The sequence below is a fragment of the Ricinus communis genome, chromosome 7 (assembly GCF_019578655.1).
Source record: "Ricinus communis isolate WT05 ecotype wild-type chromosome 7, ASM1957865v1, whole genome shotgun sequence".
Taxonomy (NCBI): Eukaryota; Viridiplantae; Streptophyta; class Magnoliopsida; order Malpighiales; family Euphorbiaceae; genus Ricinus; species Ricinus communis.
The window spans coordinates 146,339-173,838 of record NC_063262.1 but is presented as its reverse complement, the minus strand read 5'-3'; the positions used below and the strand labels follow the sequence as shown (position 1 = coordinate 173,838).

The 27,500-nt window shown below is 32.2% G+C and overlaps 5 protein-coding genes, 2 non-coding genes and 3 pseudogenes across 7 annotated transcripts; 6 read left to right on the top strand and 4 right to left on the bottom strand.

Annotated features, from left to right (window-relative positions):
- Positions 1–2,300: 2,300 nt before the first annotated feature.
- LOC125370581 (50S ribosomal protein L14, chloroplastic) lies at positions 2,301–3,323 on the top strand. The gene has a single exon (XM_048376516.1). The coding sequence runs from the start codon at positions 2,747–2,749 to the stop codon at positions 3,113–3,115; it is 369 nt and encodes a 122-aa protein (XP_048232473.1). The 5' UTR covers positions 2,301–2,746; the 3' UTR covers positions 3,116–3,323.
- Positions 3,324–4,195: 872 nt separating this feature from the next.
- Positions 4,196–5,245, top strand: LOC125370580 (30S ribosomal protein S11, chloroplastic). The gene has a single exon (XM_048376515.1). It carries the CDS (start codon positions 4,528–4,530, stop codon positions 4,942–4,944), a length of 417 nt encoding a protein of 138 aa, XP_048232472.1. The 5' UTR covers positions 4,196–4,527; the 3' UTR covers positions 4,945–5,245.
- On the top strand, positions 5,010–6,103 carry LOC125370575 (DNA-directed RNA polymerase subunit alpha-like). Its single transcript, XM_048376512.1, has one exon. It carries the CDS (start codon positions 5,010–5,012, stop codon positions 6,006–6,008), a length of 999 nt encoding a protein of 332 aa, XP_048232469.1. The 3' UTR covers positions 6,009–6,103.
- On the bottom strand, positions 6,036–11,532 carry LOC125370566 (annotated as a pseudogene).
- On the top strand, positions 11,521–16,030 carry LOC125370578 (ATP-dependent Clp protease proteolytic subunit). The gene is made up of 3 exons (XM_048376514.1): positions 11,521–12,139; positions 13,033–13,326; positions 13,978–16,030. The coding sequence occupies exons 1-3, from the start codon at positions 12,069–12,071 to the stop codon at positions 14,201–14,203; spliced, it is 591 nt and encodes a 196-aa protein (XP_048232471.1). The 5' UTR covers positions 11,521–12,068; the 3' UTR covers positions 14,204–16,030.
- A 1,814-nt stretch (positions 16,031–17,844) lies between these two features.
- Positions 17,845–17,918, top strand: TRNAP-UGG. Its single transcript has one exon. It is a non-coding gene; the product is annotated as a tRNA-Pro (tRNA).
- Positions 17,919–18,100: 182 nt separating this feature from the next.
- On the top strand, positions 18,101–18,174 carry TRNAW-CCA. Its single transcript has one exon. It is a non-coding gene; the product is annotated as a tRNA-Trp (tRNA).
- A 2,999-nt stretch (positions 18,175–21,173) lies between these two features.
- LOC125370582 lies at positions 21,174–25,859 on the bottom strand (annotated as a pseudogene).
- LOC125370577 (chloroplast envelope membrane protein-like) lies at positions 22,716–24,575 on the bottom strand. The gene has a single exon (XM_048376513.1). It carries the CDS (start codon positions 23,714–23,716, stop codon positions 23,030–23,032), a length of 687 nt encoding a protein of 228 aa, XP_048232470.1. The 5' UTR covers positions 23,717–24,575; the 3' UTR covers positions 22,716–23,029.
- A 153-nt stretch (positions 25,860–26,012) lies between the features above and the next one.
- Positions 26,013–27,500, bottom strand: part of LOC125370571 — a 2,239-nt pseudogene continuing 751 nt past the window's right edge.

The window sequence follows — 27,500 nt, the reverse complement described above, 5'->3', positions numbered from 1 at the left end:
GCTTATGCCTTATCGAGCATGTTATCCCATTTTAAAATTAATTTATTCTGCAGCAGCAAACGCTCGCCACAATATGGGTTTCAACGAAGCCAATTTAATCATTAGTAAAGCCGAAGTCAACGAAGGTGCTACTGTGAAAAAATTAAAACCTCAGGCTCGAGGGCGGGGTTATCTGATAAAAAGATCGACCTGTCATATAACTATTGTATTAAAAAATATATCTTTATATGAAGAATATGAAGAATATGAAGAATATAACATATGCTTAAAAAACCGGGGGTGGATAAAAAAAACGAAATCCACAGATGCGACATTTCATGATATGTATAGTAAGTAGTGGGGGATTATGGGACAAAAAATAAATCCACTAGGTTTCCGACTTGGTACAACCCAAAGTCATTATTCTCTTTGGTTTGCTCAACCAAAAAATTACTCTGAGGGTCTACAAGAAGATCAAAAAATAAGAAACTGTATCAAGAATTATGTAAAAAACAATACAAAAATATCTTCTGGTGTTGAGGGAATTGCATGTATAGAGATTCAAAAAAGAATTGATGTGATTCAAGTAATAATATATATGGGATTCACAAAATTATTAATAGAAAGTAAACCTAAACGAATCGAGAAATTACAGATAAATGTACAAAAAGAACTAAATTGTGTGAACCGAAAACTCAATATTGCTATTACAAGAATTTCAAACCCTTATGGGCACCCTAATATTCTTGCAGAATTTATAGCCGGACAATTAAAGAATAGAGTTTCATTTCGCAAAGCAATGAAAAAAGCTATTGAATTAACTGAACAGGCGGATACAAAAGGAATTCAAGTACAAATTGCGGGGCGTCTTGACGGAAAAGAAATTGCACGCGTCGAGTGGATTAGAGAGGGTAGGGTTCCTCTACAAACCATTCGGGCTAAAATTGATTATTGTTCATATACAGTTAGAACCATTTATGGGGTATTAGGCATAAAAATTTGGACATTTCTAGACAAAAAATAATAAACCCTTACTTGACTTGTCTTTACATTCTATCTATTGATAAAACAAAATGATAACTTTTGATTCTTTTTTTTTTTATTATTGTAAAAAAAGAATCAATTCGAATTATATTTCTATAGGGTTGAATAAAATAAAAAATTCGATTGATAATTTGATATAATTGCTATGCTTAGTGTGTGACTCGTTGGTTTTTTAGGTTCAGGATTAAAAAAAAGGACTGACTCATACTATGAACTAATAAGTATAAATATACAACTAATAACCAAATACAACTAATAACCAACTCATCGCTTTGCATTATCTAGATCCAAGGAAACATTCAAGATATGATATATTGCTCATATTTTTATTTATTATTGGAGCAATTTAAATCCTTTTTGCACAAACAAAACAAAAAACAAAAGAAAAACCAATCTGATTTGATTAGGAGTTGTAAATCAAAATCAAAATTATGCGGATAAATGGAAGGGTGAAAGAAAGAGAGAAAAAAATATCAATGATCTATGATTCCGATATGTAAGGTCTATGAATCATCAGATAAAGGCTAATGTACTAAAGCATCAATACCAATTGATCTATAATGAAACTAATTCATTCATAAAACAAAAAATCAAGAGCCTCGAGCCAATAAAGACTGAGAAGATTGACTCAAGAACAAATCAAATTAGAGGCTCCATTGTAAAATTAAGACCTAACCATTAATGGAGAAGCGATGGGAACGACGGAACCTGTAAATACATAAGATTTTATTGAAAACAAATCTTAATGATTTATTGGGAGGATAGCGAAAGGAACCAAAAGACAATCCATTTATTCTGAAGGATCGTGGATTAGCTCTACAAAACAAATAAAATAAATATTGAAAGAGTAAATATTCGCCCGCGAAATTTTTTAGATTATTGGATTTCTAAATTTTAGCGATCTGATATCATAATTATAATAAAAAAATATATATATATATATATATATATACCAATTTCTATTTCTATTCTAATAATCTAATAAAATAGAAAATAATCTAATAAATAAATTAGAAATAGATTAGATTAAGTAAATAAATTAAGTGAAATCTCAAAGAATCCCATGATTTAGTATATTATTCATCAAACACATATATATACATTTCATTCATGAGGAGCTGGATGAGAAGAAACTCTCATGTCCGGTTCTGTAGTAGAGATGGAATTGAGAAACAACCATCAACTATAACCCAAAAAGAACCCGATTCCGTAAACAACATAGAGGAAGAATGAAAGGAATAGCTTTTCGAGGTAATCGTATTTGTTTCGGCAAATATGCTCTTCAGGCACTTGAACCCGCTTGGATTACATCTAGACAAATAGAAGCGGGACGACGGGCAATGACACGAAATGCACGCCGCGGTGGAAAAATATGGGTACGCATATTTCCCGACAAACCAGTTACTTTAAGACCTACGGAAACACGTATGGGTTCGGGGAAAGGATCTCCTGAATATTGGGTGGCTGTCGTTAAACCAGGTAGAATACTTTATGAAATGAGTGGAGTAGCAGAAAATATAGCAAGAAGGGCTATTTCAATAGCAGCATCAAAAATGCCTATACGAACTCAATTCATTATTTCGGGATAGGAATATAGAACTAAAGGAAAAAGACTTTTGTTTTGGGGTGCTAAAATAAATCGAAAGTTTTTTTTTTGTTTTGGACAAACAATATATCTTTTTTTCCTTTGCATTAAAATAACAGATAAAAAAAAAAAAATGATATGATCCAATCTCAGACCCATTTGAATGTAGCAGATAACAGCGGAGCCCGAGAATTAATGTGTATTCGAATCATAGGGACTAGTAATCGCCGATATGCTCATATTGGTGACGTTATTGTTGCTGTGATCAAGGAAGCGGCACCAAATTCACCTCTAGAAAGATCAGAAGTAATCAGAGCTGTAATTGTACGTACTTGTAAAGAACTCAAACGTGATAACGGTATGATAATACGATATGATGACAATGCTGCAGTTGTCATTGATCAAGAAGGAAATCCAAAGGGAACTCGAATTTTTGGTGCAATCGCCCGAGAATTGAGACAGTTAAATTTTACTAAAATAGTTTCATTAGCGCCTGAAGTATTATAAAATAAAAAATTCTAAATAAAATAGAAGATAATACCATTTAAAATTAAGATGAGACCATGATACAGTTCTAGTATATAGTTATAGTATTTTTTATATAGTTTTTATTGTATAGTTATAGTATTTGAATAAAAATGAAATAGAATTTCATTAGTAAATTGTGTTTCACGCATATACCTTTAATAAAATAAGTAATTCAAAAAAAAAAAAAGAAAAAAAAAAAGTATGTTGATTATATCAAAACTAGAGAGAAATTCAAAATTTAGTTTATCATGGGCAGGGATCCTATTGCTGAGATAATAACCTCTATACGAAATGCTGACATGAATAGAAAAGGAACCGTTCGAATAGCATTCACTAACATCACTGAAAACATTATTAAAATACTTTTACGAGAAGGTTTTATTGAAAATGTCAGGAAACACCAGGAAGGCAACAAAAAATTTTTGGTTTTAACCCTACGACATAGAAGGAAGAGGAAGGGACCCTATAGAACTAGTCTAAATTTAAAACGGATTAGCCGACCTGGTCTACGAATCTATTCTAACTATCAAAAAATTCCTAGAATTTTGGGCGGATGGTATTGTATTCTTCTACTCTCGGGGTATAATGACCGACCGAGAAGCTCGACTAGAAAGAATCGGTGGAGAAATCTTGTGTTATATATGGTAATCTTTCGGATATCCGAATTGTATCCCAACTTCTTATTTGTGAAAAAAAAAAAAAGAGAAAGAAGAGGTTTCTAATATCATTCCTATTACATTAATTGATACTTGAAGGGGATTTTAGATGGAATGAAAGAACAAAAAATGGATTCAATTTGGGAAGGTTAAATTTCTGAATCACTTTTCAATAGTATGTTCCAAGTTCCTTTAGATAATGAAGATCTGGTTTTAGGTTATGCTTCAGGAAGGATCCAACATAGTTTTTTTATACCTATACTGCTCAGAAATAGTGTTAAGTATTTAGAATTCGACCAGAGCACTTCTAATTTATAGACTCCGTAACAAACAAAGATTTGAATGATTAGTCAGTTTTTTTTTTTCAACTTAAAAAGTCCTTTCACTTTCATCACTTCTCAAGGGATACAATTCATGATTTCAAAGTTTAAAGAAACTTATTTTCTTCAAAAAAAGTATGTATATTCAAAATTTAAGGGACGGCAAATATGAAAATAAGAGCTTCTGTTCGTAAAATTTGTGAAAAATGTCGACTGATACGTAGACGGGGGCGAATTATAGTAATTTGCTTTAACCCGAGACATAAACAAAGACAAGGATAATCTTGCTAAGCGGAAACGCTCTAAAGGATCTGATGTACAAATAAAAAAATGTATAAATAAAAAAAAGGATCTATTTTGACATGAAATGGATATATCCATAGACCCCTGACTTATATTTATGAGATAATAAAATATGGCAAAACCTTTACCAAGAATTGGTTCACGCAGGAATGGACGTATTGGTTCACGTAAGAGTGCGCATAAAATACCAAAAGGAGTTATTCATGTTCAAGCAAGTTTCAACAATACTATTGTGACCGTTACAGATGTACGGGGTCGAGTGATTTCTTGGTCCTCCGCCGGCACTTGTGGATTCAGGGGCACAAGAAGAGGAACGCCATTTGCAGCTCAAACCGCAGCAGGAAATGCTATTCGAACAGTAGTGGATCAAGGTATGCAACGGGCAGAAGTCATGATAAAAGGTCCTGGTCTCGGGCGAGATGCAGCATTAAGAGCTATTCGCAGAAGTGGTATATTATTAAGCTTCGTCCGGGATGTAACCCCTATGCCACATAATGGCTGCAGGCCCCCTAAAAAAAGGCGTGTGTAAATATAAATATTGAAGAGATTTCAAGAGACAAGAGAAATAAATAATTCAATGATTTCAATATTATTATGATTCGAGAGAAAGTAACAATATCTACTCGGACACTGCAGTGGAAATGTGTTGAATCAAGAACTGACAATAAGCGTCTTTTTTATGGACGCTTTATTCTGTCACCACTTATGAAAGGCCAAGCCGACACAATAGGCATTGCGACGCGAAGAGCTTTGCTTGGAGAAATCGAAGGAACATGTATCACACGTGCAAAATCTGAGAAAATACCACACGAATTTTCGACTATAGCAGGTATTCAAGAATCAATACATGAAATTTTAATGAATTTGAAAGAAATTGTATTGAGAAGCAATTTGTATGGAACTTGTGACGCGTCTATTTGTGTCAAGGGTCCTGGATATATAACTGCTCAAGACATCATTTTACCACCTTTTGTAGAAATCATTGATAATACACAGCATATCGCTAGCCTAACGGAACCAATTGATTTGTGTATTGGATTACAAATCGAGAGAAATCGCGGCTATCGTATAAAACCGACAAATAACTTTCACGAGGGAAGTTATCCTATAGATGCTGTATTTATGCCTGTTCGAAATGCGAATCATAGTGTTCATTCTTATGGAAATGGGAATGAAAAGCAAGAGATACTTTTTCTCGAAATATGGACAAATGGGAGTTTAACTCCTAAAGAAGCACTTCATGAAGCCTCCCGGAATTTGATTGATTTATTTATTCCTTTTCTACATGCAGAAGAAGAAAACTTCCATTTAGAAAAAAATCAACACAAGGTTACTTTACCTCTTTTTACCTTTTATGATAGATTGACTAAATTAAGAAAAAATCAAAACGAAATAACATTAAAATACGTTTTTATTGACCAATCAGAATTGACTCCTAAGATCTATAATTGCCTCAAAAGATCCAATATACATACATTATCGGACCTTTTGAATAAGAGTCAAGAAGATCTTATGAAAATTGAACATTTTCGTATAGACGATGTAAAACATATATTGGGTATTCTAGAAATAGAAAAAAATTTCGCAATTTAATTTTTTTACCAAAGAATAAAATATAAATCCGATAGATGTTATCTAGGGAGAATTCACTTTGAAGCGACTATTCCCTAGATAGACATACACATCATGATATTTTATTTTACAATTGAATCAATTTAAAAAAGACCTAAAGTTAGGGATTTATCAATAGGCAATGTTGCTCCAATACCTAACCAAAGGGCTACTGCAGTACCAACCAAAAAGACGGTTGTCGCAACTGGACGACGAAATGGATTTTGGAATTTATTAACATTCTCCAAAAAGGGTACTGTTAATAATCCTGCAGGTACTGAAACCATTAAAAGAACACCCAATAACTTATTGGGTACTGTACGAAGTATTTGAAATACAGGAAAGAAATACCATTCAGGCAATATTTCCAAAGGAGTTGCAAATGGATCCGCAGGTTCACCAATCATTGATGGTTCTAGAACCGCTAATCCTACATTACATGCAATAGTACCTAGAATTACTACCGGAAAAATATATAAAAGATCATTGGGCCATGCGGGTTCTCCGTAATAATTATGACCCATTCCCTTAGCCAATTTAGCCCTTAATACAGGATCATTCAAGTCAGGTTTTTTTGTTATTGGGATAGGTGAATTCTTATAAATCCATCCTCCGAAGGAACCGGACATGATAATTTTCATCATCCAGCTCGAGCAAGAATCAAACGAATCAAACAGATCCATATAAAAAAAATCTTGTATGTATAGATCTTATAAAATGTAAAATGTTAGCCATGTCTACACATATATGAATGATTTTATGTAATATTATGTAATAAAAAATTGACTGGATTCCTTTTTCCAGAGTTGCAATTAATTATCCATTGCAAGGAATTCATTCTTACAGGTAAATGCCCAATACCCAAGTAGGCCTAAAAGGTGATCATGATTAAGTGCTTTTGGGTCGTCTCAGACCTTTCTGATTGGCCTTTATCTCTAAAAAAATATCGAGACTTTTTACATACAAAGGATTTACTTGTTACTAATATAGTTTAGCCTATGTCATTCTTTTAGATCCCTTATTTCACTTCACCCGATAGTATCATAAATCGGATCAATGCAGAGGAAATGACTGCATTTCCATACTATAAAAGTATTAAGTAATCTATAAAGTATTAAGTAATAAAGTAAAGGAAATAAATAAAATAAAACATATAAATAAAATAGGTAAAATAGAATATAGATTCTACCATATCGCTTATTCTACTGGGTTTTACGGAGCCTGTTCATGTACAACATGATTGGATCTGATCATAGAAAAGATTCTCTCAAGTGAACCAGCCTATCCTCTGTATGGGGCTTACGCAGTGGTTGGAACAAAGACACATTTGGTTATTAATTCCAATGTGGCGGATAAGGGCATATATCCGCACGGCCAAATCAATAGTCCAAGTCACACACTCCCATAATCCATTTTTCTCTTAGGAGAATTCCGCTCAACCATTCATGTAAAATAAAAAAAATTGGAGTTGAAGGGAAATATCCAAATACATGTCTTATTCTTTCAATAATCCATATTTGTAGCAATGAAATACTATTCTTCCTCCCCAAAGCGATCAATGGTTGATTACAAATATTTATAATCTATATTCTCTATACTATAAAGGGCCTGAAATACCTTGCTTACGTATCATTGGAAAGTGCATTAACATAAATACGGCAGTAAGAAGAGGTAATACAAAAGTGTGTAAACTATAAAACGAGTCAAAGTGGATTGTCCTACACTAGCACTTCCACGTAATAACTCTACCAAAGGCGATCCTATTACAGGAATAGCTTCTGGCACGCCTGTTACAATTTTTACTGCCCAATAACCAATTTGGTCCCAAGGTAAGGAATAACCAGTTACGCCAAAAGATGCGGTCAATACAGCAAGAACCACACCTGTAACCCAAGTCAATTCACGAGGTTTTTTAAAGCCACCAGTGAGATACACACGAAATACGTGCAGGATCATCATTAAAACCATCATACTTGCCGACCATCGATGAACTGATCGGATTAACCAACCAAAGTTAGCTTCAGTCATTATGTATTGAACAGAAGCAAAAGCCTCAGTAACGGTCGGACGGTAGTAAAAAGTCATAGCAAACCCCGTAGCTACTTGTACTAAAAAACAAGTAAGCGTAATTCCTCCTAAACAATAAAATATGTTGACGTGGGGAGGAACATATTTACTAGTTATATCATCTGCAATCGCCTGAATCTCGAGACGTTCTTCGAACCAATCATAAACTTTATTGAGATAGGTAAACCAGAGGGCCTCCCCCTCCGAGAACCGTATATGAAAATTTCATCTCGTACGGCTCAAACGGAACCACCAAAATACTAGTTGAAACGGATATGGGTAATAGAATAGAAACTTCTTAATCCTATGATTCAACAGTTTTCTTTGAAGATGATGATACGAAAAAAGAAAAATCCAAAAACTCTTCTTTGAAAACTCTTCTTTGTGGTTATAATGCCAAAATATCAAGTTGGCTCATTCATCTCTTGGTGTTGATTGTTACAGGCCTCTTGAATCTTCTATTTACCCATTTTTTTCGTATTTTTTTTGTATGTAATGCAGCCTTACTGTTGTTTTCGTTATTATTGATAGGAATTTTCTTGTTAAGATCCTATAAATCGATTGAAACCTCAGATTCATATTAGAACCACGATGACTTAATAAAAACTTCAAACTAAGTCCAAAGATTCCCTGAGTAAGAACCATTGTACCATCACTTATTCACTGAATAAATATAATGAGTAAAAATTCAAAGAAAGGTTTGTCCTTTGATCAAACATAGAAAAAGAGGAGGAAAAATCTTTCAATTTATACCTTCTAATTCTTTGAAATTTTTTGGAATCCGGTCACGGGATCTGAATATTAAGTATGAATCATAGTTCTAATACTTCATAATCTATTTCATATATTCCGTGCTCCAGATACTAAAATAAATACCTGACGAGGTCAAAAATCATCTCTATCAAGACGACAGGCCCACTCTCTGTACTATCAATAGGATCAATTATAACAAGTCGCACACTCATATTCCAGAAATACAGAAAGAAAGAAATTTCACGATCGAACTACCAAAATAGAATCAAAAATCCGAGACCAAGCCAAAATGCTTCTTTTGTATTGAAAAACTAGGACTTAGCGGTTCTTGTAAATCTAATTCATTGAGATTCCGTCTAGTAAAACGGAAGAATTATAAATCTCCAAAATAATAGATAGGAATACCGCAAATAGAGCCATTGCGACACCCATCAAAGGAGTAGTTCCCCATCCAGGAGCTTACTTTACCATATTCCGAATTCAATGGTTTCAATAAATCCCCTACAACAGTTCGTCTTGGACCAGATCTAGAACTACCCTCTACGCTTTGTGTAGCCATAAATCCTATTTGTATTAATTGAGATCTGTTGACTTTGTATACCATTCCGTTGTAAATAAATGATCTTATCATAGATCCATTGTGGTCTTGAAATTAAATTATATAATAATGGAAACAGCAACCCTAGTCGCCATCTTTATATCTGGTTTACTTGTAAGTTTTACTGGGTATGCCTTATATACTGCTTTTGGGCAACCCTCTCAACAACTAAGAGATCCATTCGAGGAACATTGGATTAGTTAGTAAAGAGCCTCCCAATATTGGGAGGCTCTTTACTTCAATTAAGATAACGAAAAATCATTTTATCTTTTTAGTTGGAACTTTAGGTGGTTCGCGAAAAAAGATAGCGAAAAAAATGATTCCTAAAGTTGAGACTAAAAGGAATGTATAAACCAATGCTTCCATAAATTCAATCGTGGTTTACAATTATAGCTTCCATACCTATTTATTTGAAATCGTCTCCCGGATAAAAAAAGAACAAGATTCAAAGAAAGGACGGCAATTCAAATTCAGATATCTCTAGTACCTTGTGTCAAATTACAAAAAGAAAATAGAATAGAGGCAGAAAGTAAGAGATATCAAATATTGTATCAGACTACCTGTCTTCTTGTAGTCGGATCTCCAATTTTTTGGAATGCTCCAAATTCCACTTGAACGTCTAAATCTGGATCAATGCCAGCAAAAACATCTCTGAACAAAGTTCGAGCACCATGCCAAATGTGTCCGAAAAAAAAGAGCAGAGCGAACGAAGCATGTCCAAAAGTAAACCAACCCCTTGGACTGCTACGAAAAACACCATCGGATTTCAAAGTAGCGCGATCTAATTCAAAAATTTCACCCAATTGAGCGCGTCTAGCATATTTTTTCACAGTAGCAGGATCACTATAACTGACTCCATTTAGTTCGCCACCATAGAACCCAATGGTTACACCTACTTGTTCGATACTATACTTTGACTCTGCCCTTCGAAAAGGAACATCGGCTCTAACAATTCCATCTCCGTCTACCAAAACAACTGGAAATGTTTCAAAAAAAGTAGGCATACGACGTACAAAAAGCTCACGCCCTTCTTTATCTCTAAAGATAGGATGTCCTAACCACCCAACAGCTATTCCATCTCCATTGTCCATTGAGCCTGCTCTGAACAATCCACCTTTTGCCGGATTATTGCCGATATAATCATAAAAAGCTAATTTTTCGGGAATTTTAGACCAAGCTTCAGATAAACTTTGATTTTCGGCCAGCCCAGCACTAACTCTTCGATATATTTCTTGCTGGAAGTATCCTTGATCCCATTGATAACGAGTGGGACCAAATAATTCAATCGGAGTAGTTGCTGAACCATACCACATAGTTCCAGCAACAACAAAAGCTGCAAAAAAGACAGCAGCGATACTACTGGAAAGGATAGTTTCAATATTTCCCATACGTAATCCTTTGTATAAACGTTGGGGTGGACGCACACTAAGATGGAATAGGCCCGCTAATATACCCAATGTACCCGCTGCAATATGATGAGAGGCTATTCCTCCCGGAACAAAAGGATCAAACCCTTCCACACCCCATGCTGGACTTACGGGTTGTACCTTCCAGTTAGTCCATAAGGATCGGACACCCATATTCCAGGACCATACAACCCGGTTACATGAAAAGCGCCAAACCCAAAGCAAGCCACCCCTGAGAGAAATAAATGAATTCCAAAGATCTTTGGCAAATCCAAAGAAGGTTTTCCTGTACGTTCATCGCAAAATATTTCTAGATCCCAATACACCCAATGCCAAATAGCTGCCAAGAAGCACAAGCCAGAAAACACAATATGCGCCCCAGCCACGCCTTCATAACTCCAAATACCCGGATTCGTTATAGTTCCTCCTGTGATACTCCAACCACCCCATGAATTGGTTATTCCTAAACGAGTCATGAAGGGTATAACGAACATACCTTGTCTCCACATTGGATCGAGAACGGGGTCAGAGGGATCAAAAACTGCTAATTCATAAAGAGCCATCGAACCGGCCCAACCAGCAACTAAAGCTGTATGCATTATATGGACAGACAGCAAACGACCGGGATCATTTAATACGACGGTATGAACACGATACCAAGGCAAACCCATGGAAATACCCCTTTATTAACGAAAAATAGACACTATGTAACTTTATTGCACTGGAAAAACTATGTTATGGATCTCTCCTTTTAAGTAGATTATCTCGGAGAAAGAATTAATATTTTTTTCTATTCTTTTTCTTTTTTATTTTAGTAATAATGTAACAATTCCGTTTGTAGGAACAAAGAAAAGAGAACCAGATCTATTCTATACCCGATAAGTACCAATACGCAATGGGGGGTTGACTCTATTTTATATGAGCGAATGCATAGAGATTTGTTCATCATTCAAAGTACCTATTCGTAAGAATTGAACTCTATTGGTTTTGTCTTCCCTTTTTTTTTTATTTTATATATATATTTTTATATATATATTTATATATTATATATATATAAATATATTAAATATATAAATATAAACTTATCGAATCCATGTATAAAATATTATAAAGGTTATTATTATTAAGACAATAAATTCATTGTTATAAGACAATAAATTCATTGTTACGTTTTCACATCAAAGTGAAATAGAGTACTGAAAATTTTTCTGTCATTTAATGCCTATTGGTGTTCCAAAAGTCCCTTTTCGAAATCCTGGGGAAGACGATTCCATTTGGATTGACGTATAGTGCGACTTGTCAGATATATTGGGTCATACGGGATTCCCCCGTTCTCTCCCCCGATTGAGATATCCTCGGTTTCGCCCAAGAAAGATTGATTAAATCATCCAAAATTTGGAGCGTGAAATGCAATGAAGTCCAATTAGATCTATGCTTTTGAGGTACTCAGATTAATATTATATATATCAATTAGAATAATTTATGGTTGGCTTGTTTGGACCAAAAAAATGAAGTATCCAGGCTCCGTTTAGAAGAACCCAATTGGTAATATATCTATTACGATTACTGCTTGTATCATATTCTATTTATGAAGTTGAAATAATTATGAAGTTGAAATAATTTCAAACTGCTAATCATACTCAATCGAATAATATAATAATGAATATGTCAAATATTTGGCAGAAGACGTGAAATGAATTAAATAAAAAAAAAAGAAGTTGTAACAAAAAGACGCGGTATTGGGGCATTTGCTCTATATGTGCAAATAAAAATCGGGCAAATCTTTACTCGGAGTAGAGCACAAACCTAAAAGAATTGAAGAAACCCATTCAGGAACAAGATAATGCCGTCGTGATTTGAATTGAATCTCGATGAAAAAATACATCAATGAGAAGTTTGTTTGATAAGTTTAATAATTTTTTTTTATCTTTATAGGGAAACCTTTTTTTATTTTATAGGTAAACGGGTTAAAACTCATCTTTCTTGAAAACTGGAAGAAAAGCCCTTTCATTAGCATTAGACATTAGAAAAAAAAAGAGTTAAGTTAAAAAGTACTCACTATCAAAAAAGGAAGGTTGGAATCTACACATTGATTCTTTATTTTATTTTCGTCGATTTTTGTTGAACCGTATGCATCAAAAGGTGCACGTACGGTTCCTAGAAGATAGAAATTTATCTCAATCAACCGACTTTATCGAGAAAGATTACTTTTTTTAGGTCAAGATGTTGATAGCGAGATCTCGAATCAACTTATTGGTCTTATGGTATATCTCAGTATAGAGAGCGAGACTAAAGATTTGTATTTGTTTATAAACTCTCCTGGGGGATGGGTAATACCCGGAATAGCTATTTATGATACTATGCAATTTGTGCGACCAGATGTACAAACAGTATGCATGGGATTAGCTGCTTCAATGGCATCTTTTATCCTAGTTGGAGGAAAAATTACCAAACGTTTAGCATTCCCTCATGCTTGGCGCCAATGGGTTTTTATTTGAAAGAAAAAAGAAAACTATGCCTTCGCCATATGAAATATTGAAATATAAATATTAAGTAATAATAGCATGGCAGTTCGAATTCGATATAGATATAAGAATTGTTTTTTTAAACATTAGATTATGTATCGAAAGAGTAGTATGAGATATTAAGTAAGGGTATTTCTGATTTTATTCTATCAGGGGCCTATTTCAGCGTCACAAACTTTTTTGTTTTCGCACCGGAGGGCTCTTAACATTATTTATGTTATAAAAATAAAAAAATAAAAGAGTACGAAAAAAAGATTTATTTTTCAAATAAAAAAAAAAAACTTTGGGATTGCTAAATCACTGATGAAATAAAGCAACGGGACCACCATAGTATTTTGTTTTATTTTTTAACTCCTCCAAAGACAAGGAAAGGGTGGTTATTGGATCATTTACTGATTTAAACCTGATAAACTCTATGTTTTTATTCGATAAAAAAAGGTAAGTAAAAGTGAATTCCATTGTGGAGCCGTATGCAATGCGTAAACAATGCCTGTACGGTTGTTCAATTCTATCTTTTTTTTTCTTATTATTCTTTATCTCTTCTCGTCATCTTTTTATTTATTATGCGAGATAGAATAGCCATTTTTTTCTTATATCATCAGGGTAATGATTCATCAACCTATTGCTGGTTTTTATGAGGCCCAAATAGGAGAATTTGTCCTGGAAGCAGAAGAACTACTGAAACTGCGCGAAATCCTCACAAGGATTTATGCACAAAGAACGGGAAAACCTTTATGGGTTGTATCCGAAGACATGGAAAGAGATGTTTTTATGTCAGCAGCAGAAGCCCAAGCTCATGGAATTGTTGATCTTGTAGCAGTTGCATAAGAAATAGCAGAAATTTCACGCAAATCACGATTGAATATTTTTTTTCTTACCGGACTTTCAATTTCAATTAAATATTCTTTAATATTCTATTAATTATTTAATAATTATTTAATAATAGAATATTAATAATAATAATAGAATATTAATATAGAAAAAATTCATAATCATCCGGTTAGGATCGATCTAAACCAGCCCATTATGCATATGATTCAACATGCCAACTATTAAACAACTTATTAGAAACACAAGACAGCCAATCAGAAATATCACCAAATCCCCTGCTCTCGGGGGGATGTCCTCAGCGCCGAGGAACATGTACTAGGGTGTATGTGCGACTTGTTCAGATCGTGAACTTGGACAAAAGAAAACTTTTCCAACATCTATGATCAGTACGGATGAATAAGATAGAATAGAAGAATCCCCTTCATTATCTAAAAAAAAAAAGATCTATCATATTCGTCTATTGTGTATCAAATTTATGGTTTCATTGTTGCACCTCAATTTTCAATTTAAAACGAGAAAGAGTTTCCCATTGGTAACAAATGATTATCCTTTAAGCGGGGGAAATCTTATTAATCTTATTTAAATTAAAAGGCCAAAAATTATACCCCTACTCTTGCAAGAACGGACTAACAGGGTCAACTAATTAGAAAATCCTCATAATTAAATACCGTTACTGTATAGACGGATCTCCTTGTGAAAGACCTATTACTAGATAATTCATGGGTAGAGCCAAAAAGTGTGAACTGTACATGTTAACAATAGCATTGATTAAATGATTAAATATTTATTATATTTATTATATTAAATGATTAAATAAGGAGGGGCTCCGGTGTATAGAGAAGACCTCACCGTTTAAGAAGTAACCATAGAAACGATGGAACCCACTATTATTTCTATTATTTATTTATCTATTTCTATATTTTTATTTACTACTTTTTTATTATATTTTTGTTTGATACCTAGTATCAATACAGTTTCTTATTTCGAGGTGAAATGCCTCGAAAGAAAAAATCGTGGTTGGGAAGGTTATAGTAGCAAAAGCCGTTGGAATTATTATTTTATACACTGGAAGAATCCGTTTTGTTATTATAGAAAAGGGGAAAAGAATAACTGAAAGAAAGGAAATCAATTAGTTATTTATCAAAGTTTCGTTTATTCAATGACCAGAATTAGACGAGGATATATAGCTCGGAGGCGTAGAACAAAAATTCGTTTATTCGCATCAAGCTTTCGCGGGGCTCATTCAAGACTTACTCGAACTATTATTCAACAAAAAATAAGAGCTTTGGCTTTGGCCCATCGGGATAGAGATAGGCAAAAAAGAAATTTTCGTCGTTTGTGGGTCACTCGGATAAATGCAGTAATTCGTGAGAATAGGGTATCCTATAGTTATAGTATATTAATAAATAATCTGTACAAGAGACAGTTGCTTCTTAATCGTAAAATACTTGCACAAATAGCTATATTAAATAGGAATTGCCTTTATATGATTTCCAATGACATTATCAAATAAGTAAATTGGAAAGAATCTATGAAATATTTTACATGGAATTCCCTGAAGAAGGAATTCCGGGAAGGTAGAATAGAAATTAGTATGATAAAATATGATAGAAATTAGTATGATAAAATATGATGATAATATAATCAAGTATAAAGTAGTCAAACTGAACAAAAACATTCAATAAAAAAAATTTCTTCTTACCCAACTCGTTTTTTTTCTTACGACACGACACTCAAATTTGGATTTTCGGATTTTTTGAACAAAACATTAATCTAGGTTTAAATTAAATTCGGATTTGAATTTTGATTCAATTGAGGAGTAAGCCTATTTTTCTGGTTCTAAGATCAGTAGTTATAGTGACCAGCTCGCTTTTTTCAAATTGTTTTCATTATTAAGAAAAGGTAACGAAGATAAAATACGAGCTTGTTTTATAGCAATAGTAATTAATCGTTGTTGTTTTAAACTCAATCTATTCACCCGTCTAGATAATATTTTTCCTTGTTCACTAATAAATCGACTAATTAAACTCATGTTTCTATAATCAATTCGATCCCCCGATTGGATCGGGGGCAAACGCCTACGAAAAGATCGCTTGGACTTAAGAAAAGGCCGTTTGGATTTATCCATGGTTTGTTTATTCCTTATTTCGAAAATCCTATTTCGTTCAATTGGATCAAAAATGATTTAGAATTAAGAAATAGGATTTTGCTTGTTTATTTTATATTTAAATATATATATATAATTTATATATAATTTTAATATATGTTAATATATATTAACAATATATTAACATAACATATTATATATTAATATGTCATTTATGTCATTTTTCATCTTTCTTGTAAAGGTAACACGCAGGCGACCGGTTCCGTCTATTTCTTTATCTCTCCGTGAATTGTATGTTTGTAACAATAGGGACAGAATTTTCTCAATTCCAATCGACTAGGCGTATTATGTCGATTCTTTTGAGTAATATATCTGGAAATACCTGTTGATTTTTTATTAACACTGTTTTGAACACAACTAGTACATTCTAAAATAACCCTTACTCGGACATCTTTACCCTTGGCCATGAACCTCCTTGGGGTTTTTATTCACTCAACTCTTCGATTTTCCGATCCGAAGTGAAGAAGAAAGGAACGAAAAAAATATAAGTTGCTAACTCGAAATCCAATTTTGAAAGATTTCATTGCAACTAATATAGTAATAATAAGTAATACAAAGATTCTAAACTATATTTAGATTATAAGTTTAGATTAGAATCACAGTACAGTATTTCATTTAAGCATCTTGTATAATACTGTTGCAATAATCAAATTTCTACTTCCCTTCTCTTATCTTAATTTAATAATTTAATTGAAGTTAGTTTACTTTACTTGAAGCTGGGGCCCCAAGTTCCGAATTTTATTTTGCTGCGGTTGAATCCACTTTTATTCTTTTTTCTTTTCTAACTTATTCTAATTAAATAAAAAAAGAGGAGGGGGGCAGTAGTCACAGATATTTAATTGTATCTCTAATCTTCTTCACCCCCCGCACGCGCACGTTGATAACTAGAATGAAAAAAAGGGGAATGTCAACGCATCCGGGAAAAAACGATTGATCTCAATCAATAGACCTGCTAAAGACGCAAACCATAGAGTACTTATTACCGGTGCCACAGATAGATATGTTTTTAGATCTCGCATTTAAAACCCTCCTTCTTTATTCTTTATTGTTATTGTAATAAATAATGTTTATTTTATTGTAATAATATATAATGATTATACATATATAATCAGACGTATATGTAGTTAAAGGACACTTGCATTTGTTTTGTAAGCAGAATCTCTAATCCAAACTAAAATGTACAACAATTTGCTAGATAAGATTTTCCTTTTCTTAAACAAAGAAAAAATGTCCTCCCGAGCATTCACGAAATTTACGTAAGTTTATTATTACGTAAGTTTATCATTATATTTTATTATTACGTAAGTATATCATTATATAATAAGATATAATAAGCGATATTATTATATAATATATGAATATAATATATGATATGAGATCAAAAAGAAAAAGTATATCAATGGAGAAAATGAAATAAGTATGTGGAAAACAAAACGGGTATTCTTTACAATAACATTGTAAACCAATTGAAAGGGATGTAGCGCAGCTTGGTAGCGCGTTTGTTTTGGGTACAAAATGTCACGGGTTCAAATCCTGTCATCCCTACCTATTACTTCGTCTCTGAGTAATAACGAGGGATCAATTGAGATCAATTAAACTTGGCCATACTTAATCTTTTATTTTTATCATATTATATATGATAGTATAGGCATTCAAGATATATTGGAGTAGTTAAAAAAAGAATCTTTTTACTTACAGTCTGATTTTTTTGTGATTGGGATAAGAAAGCGCTCTTAGTTCAGTTCGGTAGAACGTGGGTCTCCAAAACCCAATGTCGTAGGTTCAAATCCTACAGAGCGTGATTCTGTTCTTGTTTTGTTAGGTCAAATTTTATACAGAAAAAATGGAAGAGCTATCTGAATTTGACCTCCTGTGGATTAAAGAAAAGAGGAGGTCAAAAAAACAAGGTGTTAATTAATTAATTAATTAAAGGTCCAACTGATCACCACGCCTGTATTGTAAATATGCAGTTATGAATAATCCGGCCAAAGTAATAGGAATTAGACCTAAGACGATTCCAAATAGAAAAACTTCAATCATTTCAATTTATTTGAAAAAAAAAAAGGGGGGGGGAAAGAAAGGTAATATCTATCCTTAAATATTAATCCATATCGCCCATAAATCTCAATAAGAAAAATCTCAATAAGCAAGAATTGAAAATTAACACGGTAAAGAACTAGAGAATAGATGGAATACCGCCGAAAAATTTCCTTTTCTTTTATAAATTTTTTTATAAATTGTTCATTCAATTTATTTCCAAATAAGTCGTATCTTGCTCAGACCAATAAATAGAACTGAGGTTATAGTTAAAGCCGCTAGTAGAAAACCGAAATAACTAGTTATAGTAAGCATATAGAAACTAAATAAACCTTTTTATACATATACTTGTAAAGCAAAAGTACTTTCCTAAGTTCGATTTTTTGAAAGATAAAAGATACGAAGATAAACAAAAATACCAATTGAAAGAAAAAGTTCAATTGAGCACTTTTTATTTATTTTTATTTATCAATCATTTATCAATCATTATCATTATAGATTATAGACAGCACTCAAAAAATAGAGTGATATGATATAGGTAGAGAAAGAAATCAATTTATCATCTATGACATCCGCTTATATTCTCTTGATTCCGAATCGAGAGATTCCTTAGACAACTATAGAATAAAATAGAAAACTAATATTACAATAATTAAATATTAATTTATTAAATAATTAAAATAATTAAATAAATATTAATAAATAAATAAAAATAAAAAATATTAATAATATTAATAAAAATTAATAAAAAAACTATGTTGTATAACTTCATTCAAAAAACTTTCTTGGAATCACTACGGAAATTACTACAAAATAAAAAATAAAAAAAAATTGGAACATTATTTCTATTTTGATAGTTTCTTTTAGTTTATTTAGTTTATTTATTTAGTATTTGTATATTTGTATCAAATTTGTATCGTTTTTTACATTTTAAAATGAAAACGACCCTCTATTTTTCTTTAGAATACCTTTTCCTTTTTACTTTTTTTTTTTTACTTTTTTCTATTTTTATTTTAAATTTGAATTTAACTTATTAGATTTATTAGTTGATTCATTCACATAATATCTCCAATCCAATACAATAAAATAAGAAGAAAAAAAGTATCGCACGATCAGATCACTCAAAAAAGAAAATCTTTCTTTTTTTTTTTGTTTTTTGTACAACTAGATTCTAAGACTAGTAATTTCAATTATCCTTTTCTTTTCTAGATTTTACATTTTTCGTTCCATATTATATTAATATTAAAACGAAAAAACATGTAGTTAAGTGTCAAGAAAGACCTTTTAAATCTAATACACAAATACGTGCATCACGAATATTGATTATTACAATTATTTTTTCCTTGTTCTCCTTCTTTCTCTTTCATCGAATATTCTCTACTATTGGTACTTGTTAATTTAATAGATGATTAACCAATTCCTTAAAATGAAAAACAAAATGAAAAAAAAAAAGGGGGGGGGGGGAGTTGGGATTCCAACAAAAAACTCTTCTATAACCACAAAAGCACAAAAGTTTTTGATTTCACATCCATTCACATCTAATTGAATTGCGGAAATATGATAATCTCCTCCATGAATTATTATTGTAACCCGTTGAATTCGCATTTTACCCGACCTTATCTTATGGTACACAGTTCTACAGCAACAAGAAAAAGAAAAGAAGAAAGGGATTATCTAAGATTTCATTTCGATACTGATTGAAGTTGCGTTGCTGCGTCAGAAGAAGGATAGCTATACTGATTCGGTATACTTTAAAGAAACCTTTGGTACAATATTGACGATCTCACAAAGATTCAATTTCAGTGAAATTGCATTTACTGATCTCATCTTTTACAGAATCGATCCCTTTTGATTGTACAAGAATATGTGGAGCCCAGTATGTCTGGAAGCACAGGAGAACGTTCTTTGCTGATATTATTACCAGTATTCGATATTGGGTCATTCATAGCATTACTATACCTTCCCTATTCATTGCAGGTTGGTTATTCGTCAGCACGGGTTTAGCTTATGATGTATTTGGGAGCCCTCGTCCAAATGAATATTTTACAGAGAGCCGACAGGGAATTCCATTAATAACTGGCCGTTTTGATCCTTTGGAACAACTCGATGAATTTAGTAAATCTTTTTAGGAGGCCCAATGACCATAGATCGAACCTATCCAATTTTTACAGTACGATGGTTGACTGTTCACGGACTAGCTGTACCTACCGTTTTTTTTTTTGGGGTCAATATCAGCAATGCAGTTCATCCAACGATAAATCTAATCCCAATTAATTATAAAACTATGACACAATCAAACCCGAACGAACAAAATGTTGAATTGAATCGTACCAGTCTCTACTGGGGGTTATTACTCATTTTTGTACTTGCTGTTTTATTTTCTAATTATTTCTTCAATTAATAGAAGAAGAAGAAAATAAAATAGTAGAATAATAAATAAGAATAGGAATTCTCTTATCCCATCGGAAGGATATCATCTAATAATTATCTATGACTGTTTATGTCTCTAGCACGACCACTTGATTAAATGTGGAGGGAAGTGGGATAAATGGCCGATACTACTGGAAGAATTCCCCTTTGGATAATAGGTACTGTAACTGGTATTCTTGTGATCGGTTTAATAGGCATTTTCTTTTATGGTTCATATTCCGGATTGGGTTCATCCCTGTAAGTAGTAAGTAATCGGGTGAACTGAGTTGTAGACATGAAAGCGTAGACTCAATGGACCCCCTCCTTTCTCTGTCTGATTCGAGGCCGAGGGGGTCCATAATAATCATAATACTTTATTCGTATTTTATACGTAAAAAATCAATTTTATACGTATAAAATTGAAAAGGAAGTTATGATAAACCTAGAAAAAACAGAAGCTAAGAATAGTAATCTTTGAGGAATGGGATCAAGAATCGTTATTATTTTGACACAAGAAAGGGATGTGGCAAATTCCTTTTCTTGTGTCGAAGACTAGGAAGACGAATAAAAAAAAAAAAAAATAATACTTCCTAGAATCCTTTGTTCTCCCTCATTTAGCCTTTGCTTTTCCGCTTACTTATCTTATGCTTAGTATCTAGTCAAATGGGATTCTATTAGAATAGAAAAAAGCTATTGATGCACTCTATGACAGTTAAATCGGACAATAATAAGATAATCACACCGCTCCCGTTTTATTTAGATTCAAAAAAATTAGATTAAAAAAACACAAAAAAGGGGATAAAGTCAAATAGTCTTCTTACCAATATACATATTATGACTAGAAATGCGGTACAAATAATTCAAAAAATCTGGTATAAAAAAATTTTTAATTTTTAAAAAGCAAAGAGCTTTTCATTTTTTTTGATCATATATAATTACCAACTGTTATTCGTTTTAAGAACTTGATGTTGATAAATTTACAGATCTAGAAATTCATTTCGGACAATTGAACCTTCTCAAACTGTTTCTTTTTAAGAACCAAAAAGATTTGTGCCAAAATAACCGACGCCAAGAAGAACAAAAGGCCTTGGGCACGTAATGGGTCTTGAAGTACTATTTCTGAATCCCCCTGACCAAATCCACCCACATTAGGATTACTCGTTAATGGTTGATCAAGTTTGATGGATTCGCCTTCTGAAACAAGAAGTTCTGGTCCTGGAGGTATAATATCAATCACTTGACGTCCCTCTGACGCATCCGTTATGGTTATTTCGTACCCCCCCTTTTCTTTTCGTATGATTTTGCTTACTATACCTGCTGCTGTAGCATTATAAACCGTATTGTTACTCTTGCTCCCGTCGGGATAAATCTGACCCCTTCCCCTGTTTCCGCCTACATATATGGGATATTTGAAAAAGTGAACATCTTTCTTAGTGGCGGGGTCCGGAGAAAGGATAGGAAAGGTAATTTCACTATATTTCTGACCAGGAACAGGACCTATCACAAGAATATTTTTTTTTGTGGGGCGATAACTCTGAAAAGACAGATTTCCCATCTTTTCTTTCATCTCTGGCGAAATACGATTAGGAGGGGCTAATTCAAACCCCTCAGGTAAAATAAGAACAGCCCCCACATTCAAAGCCCCCTTTTTACCATTAGCAAGAACTTGTTTCAGTTGCATATCATAAGGAATTCGAACGACTGCTTCAAATACAGTATCAGGAAGTACCGCTTGTGGAACTTCAATATCCACGGGTTTATTAGCTAAATGACAATTGGCACATACAATACGGCCAGTTGCTTCGCGCGGATTTTCATAACCCTGCTGTGCAAAAATGGGATATGCATTTGAAATGGATGCACAAGTTATTATATATATCATGAGCGATACGGAAATGGAACGAGTAATCTCTTGCTTTATCCAAGAAAAGGTCTTTCTAGTTTGCATGGTCCAATCATTGATCCTGAAAATTTCTACAATAAAATTAGGTAGGTCGCTAGTATAGTTCCCTATCCACGATACTGCTATTTACTGAAATTTTTTTACTAAAATAGAAAATATAGGAAGAGAATCCCTTGGATGTATAGAAAAAAGAAATATATATATATTAAATAGAGTAAGATTTTGTTTGATAGTAAGATTTTGAATGTTTTGCTTTTGTATTTTGTACAAAATAACAAACATTCTAATTGGATTCATGGATCATTTTTCAGTCATTCATTGAATGATAAATCACTACAAGTGACGGAGATACGCGATTTAAATAACGGAAAATCAAATATTTAAAAATTGTATCGAGGATGACTGGAAAAGTGGAAACAAGGCCAGATATAATTTGATCATTATGAGCAAACCCAAAATCTTTGTAGACCGAGCCAATCATTAGTTCCCAACCATGGGGTGAATGGAATCCTATACATAAATCGGTTAATAAAAGAATGAAAAAAGCTTTTATTGTGTCGCTTAAATTATATAGGAATTCTTGAACCCAAGAATTAAGAATAATAAGTTCTTCATTACTTAAAATAGAATAACCACTTAGAATAACGAAACAGATTATATTTGTCGAGAAGTGCAAAATCGTATGGATATAATCCTCATTGTGCATCTTGATCAATTGGATTGTTTCTTTGTGAATTCCGATACGAAACTTTTGTAGATGTGTTTCCGGATATTCCTTTATCATTTCGTCCAAGCGAACGAGTTCCTCTAATTCTATGAACTTTTCTAGAATACTTTTTTCTTGAATATCATTTACAAAAGTTTCGGATTTACTAGTATTACACCAATTAATAACCCAAGATTCCAAACTTTTATTAAATAAAAAAGAGATCCACCAGGGCAAAAAAACTATAGCTGTAAGATATAGAAAGGGAATAAATGTTTTTTTTTTCATTTTTTCGTCTGTGAATTTTTAATGAACCCACCTCCATATGATCTAATATTTTTATCAAGCATAAGTTCTATTATGAGGCTTTGAACTTATGAATCTATTCCCTATTTTTTATTTGTGAGTCAGCGGTTAGTCCTTGAATTTTGAAAGAATACAAAAAAAATATTGTTTCTAAGTATCTTAATTGCTCAAATTCGGATTTCTAGATGAAAGAATTCCGTTCTATCAACAAAACAAATATTTCGAAAAAAAAAAATGGCCAACTTACCCATATTCCACAGGAATAATTTAGAAAGATTTTTGAAGAATATTGTGATGTGATAATCAAAAATGAGTGGCAAAAGCAAAATAAGACAGAAAAGTTATCATTCTAGGTGGTCCAGCCCTTGTTCATTAGGGAGGACAAAAAGAAAGATAACAAGAAACGTCGAGAAAGGAAAGATAATTTACAAGATACGATCTATCCATATCTAATGTATCAATTTCAAATATTGATTCAAATATTGAAAATTCAAAATTAAAAGAGAATTTCTTTATTCTATATTTTATTCCGAAATGCTTTGTTTTGATCTATGAGATGGGTCTATTATTTCGATTTATTACTTGTTTTGTTACTAAATTTATTGAATATTGAAATTGAATTTAGATACGCATAAAAAAGGTTTGATTTTATTTTAGAATTGTTCCGTATATATCCGTATATATATATATAATATATGTCTTCTTTGGTTCATCAATATTGTATTGTGAAATTTCAGTTAAGTTATGCTATAACTATAAAAAAACGAAGACTCTTGGATTTTTTCGTTCCTGTTAAGAAAATGTTCATTCTTCAGCTCATTTCAAAATACTTCAATTGGTACACGCAAAAAATAGGCCAATTCCGCTACCTTTGCCCAATCTCTCGTGGAGTCAAATTCTCATCAGTACGAGTCAAAGGAATGGACCCTCGGCCTCTGGTTTCCATATAAAGGACACGCCGAGCAAAAATACCCTCTTTCACTTCTATTCTAATAGACTGAATATCCTTCATAAGGAATCGGAGGAAGATGCGACGATTTTTTCCAGGGAATCCCCAGCGAAAAATACACACTATTCCTTCTTTCTCATCGAATCGATCATAACCACTACCTACATTCCACAAAATTGTGCACCACAAATAAGAACTAATAAATAGACCGGCGATCCCATAGAAAGACATCACGATCCCTTGTGGAAAAAAAATTATTTGCTGAGACGGAAATAAAGATATCCAATTTCTGCCAAGATAACTGGAAATTCCAACCAATAAAAATCCCAATGAACCTAAAAAAAGTATAAAGGCCCAGCAGAAATTACTTGTTTTGCGAGACCCCGCTATAAGTTCTATCCATATACGTTCTGATCGCCAACTCATACTAGATCCAGTTGTTTTTTATTTGAAGCGGGAGACTAGCCCAAATGAATTTGACTTTCTTTTTTTTTTGTTTCCGAAGTAACTTTCATCAACTCGGATTATTCTGGTGTGAATCTTTAGGAGGAATTCATCGAATTCGTTAGATTAAAAAAAAGAGAGCTCAGCCCCCCCATAGGATCCCCTATCTGCACATATATAAAAATATCAGCTTTGCTTTGCATTTCTTTCAGGCATCCGCCACAGTTTCGATTTATTTTCAAATAGTCCATTTACTTATATATCATATATCATATTTACGTCTGCATAAGAACCCTTTCATTTTCATTTACGTTTGAAGGGAGCTGCTCGTATGTTATATCATATTATACTAAACTAAAGAGATATCCGTATTATATCTGTATTATATTATGATCCAAGTCTAAGTCTTGAAAAAAAAAAGAAATGAAATCTACCCCCGTTAGACCTAATTGGATCTAAAAAATCTTGTTTTTTTGAACATGAAGAGATAAGGAAGCCATCGCAATTGCCGGAAATACTAAGCCTACTAAAGGCACAAAAATGGAGGGTAAGCTGTTGAGAATTGTCATAGAATGGGCACCTCGATTTAATATTTGTACCTGTTATTTCATTTTTTTTTTTTTATTATATATTATAATTATATTATTTTTATATTATATTATTTTGAATATTTTAATATATATTTAATATATTTTAATATATATTTAATATATTTATATTTTAATATATTTATATATTTTCATTATTTTTTTTTTTTTATTATTATTTATTATTATTATAATTATTTTTTTTTTATTATTAATTATTATTTTATTCTATTAATTTAATAATTTAAATTAATAATTTAAATTAATTATAATTATATTTATATTAATTATTCTATTATTAGTTATTTATTAGTTATTTAGTTATTAGAAAGATTTCTTATAATCATTAAAATTCGTATATAATTATACTAAGTATATCTAAGTGAGTATATATAATATAATAAAGTGCAAAGAGCGTAGAACTAACTAAATGACTTATTCATATTTCTACATGAAATATGATAATCCATTTATTTGTTATTCTTCTTTTATTATCTTTTTTTTTCTTGTCTTATAACTTTCATTTTTCTTTTTTCATTTTTTTAACTTTACTTTAATAGAAAATAGAAAATATTTTAATATATTTAATATAAAATAAAAAAAAAAATAAAGAGTTTTTCCGATTATAAATTCCCCCAAAATTCGTTATAATTTAGAATCCGTCGATTTTTTTTTAGTAAAAAAAAAGGGATTCCCAGGAGATATATAAATATGCAAGACTCTATATTTTCTATGCATAGGTAAGAAAAGAACATGAAATTCGTTTTATTTATTATACCTTGCCCATTTTTTCACGAAAAAAAGAATTCACTCTTTTTCTTGTTGATCTTGTTGATAGAGGTTTCTTAATTAGTAATCAGAAATATCGGTAAAAAAAAATTATCTACATGATTCTTTCTACAATTTACTCTTATGTTATGTCACAAAAAAATCAAAAAAATTGATTTTTCCTTTGATTCTGCTAAAAAAAATACCTGCTCGCCAGAAATAAAAATGAATTAACTAATTTTAATTTAATTAACTCATTTTTATTTTTAATTTTAATTAAGTAATTTAATTTAAAATTTTTAAAATTTAATTAATAATTAATTTAACTTCATAATAATTAATTTAACTTCAGACTCTACTTGATTTATGATTCAAAGGAAAGAAATCGTGGAGCTGAAGTAACTCATTCAGAACGCCTTTTAACGGATTACGTGGTACGATTGAATCGAATAAGCCCTTATGGAATAAAAATTCGGCTGATTGTGAACCTTCAGGTACTGTCTTATTCAATGTTTGTTCAATTACTCTTTTACCTGCAAATGCAATATAGGCGTTAGGTTCAGCAATAATGATATCCCCCAACATACCAAAACTAGCCGTCACCCCGCCTGTTGTAGGAGATGTAAGGATTGATACATAAAATAACTTTTTATTCGATTGATAATCATATAAAGCAGAAGATATTTTAGCCATTTGCATCAAGCTCAAACTTCTTCTTGCATGCGCGTTCTCCGGAAGCACACACTAAAATAAGAGGTAAAATTTATTGGTAGCATACTCGATCAAACGAGTGATTTTCTCGCCTACTACGGATCCCATACTACCCCCCATAAACTGAAAAATCCATAACCCCAATTGCTACGGGAATGCTGTTTAGTTGACCCAGCCTGTTTGAACGGCCTCGGTTAATCCTGTCTTTCTTTGATAAGAATCAATACGATCTTTATAAGGTTCCTCTTCTGAATGAAATTCAATGGGATCCAGAGATACCATATCTTCATCCATAGGATCCCAAGTG

What these genes read in the sequence shown, in the direction of transcription:
- LOC125370575 (XM_048376512.1), top strand. Translation starts at nt 5,010, where the DNA reads ATGATTCGAGAGAAAGTAACAATATCTACTCGGACACTGCAGTGGAAA.
- LOC125370581 (XM_048376516.1), top strand. Translation starts at nt 2,747, where the DNA reads ATGATCCAATCTCAGACCCATTTGAATGTAGCAGATAACAGCGGAGCC.
- LOC125370577 (XM_048376513.1), bottom strand. Translation starts at nt 23,716, where the DNA reads ATGAAAAAAAAAACATTTATTCCCTTTCTATATCTTACAGCTATAGTT.
- LOC125370580 (XM_048376515.1), top strand. Translation starts at nt 4,528, where the DNA reads ATGGCAAAACCTTTACCAAGAATTGGTTCACGCAGGAATGGACGTATT.
- LOC125370578 (XM_048376514.1), top strand. Translation starts at nt 12,069, where the DNA reads ATGCCTATTGGTGTTCCAAAAGTCCCTTTTCGAAATCCTGGGGAAGAC. An exon ending in TCCATTTGGATTGACGTATA is followed by an intron (nt 12,140 to 13,032) that starts GTGCGACTTGTC and finishes ATTTATCTCAAT; the next exon opens with CAACCGACTTTATCGAGAAA. An exon ending in TTAGCATTCCCTCATGCTTG is followed by an intron (nt 13,327 to 13,977) that starts GCGCCAATGGGT and finishes TTATATCATCAG; the next exon opens with GGTAATGATTCATCAACCTA.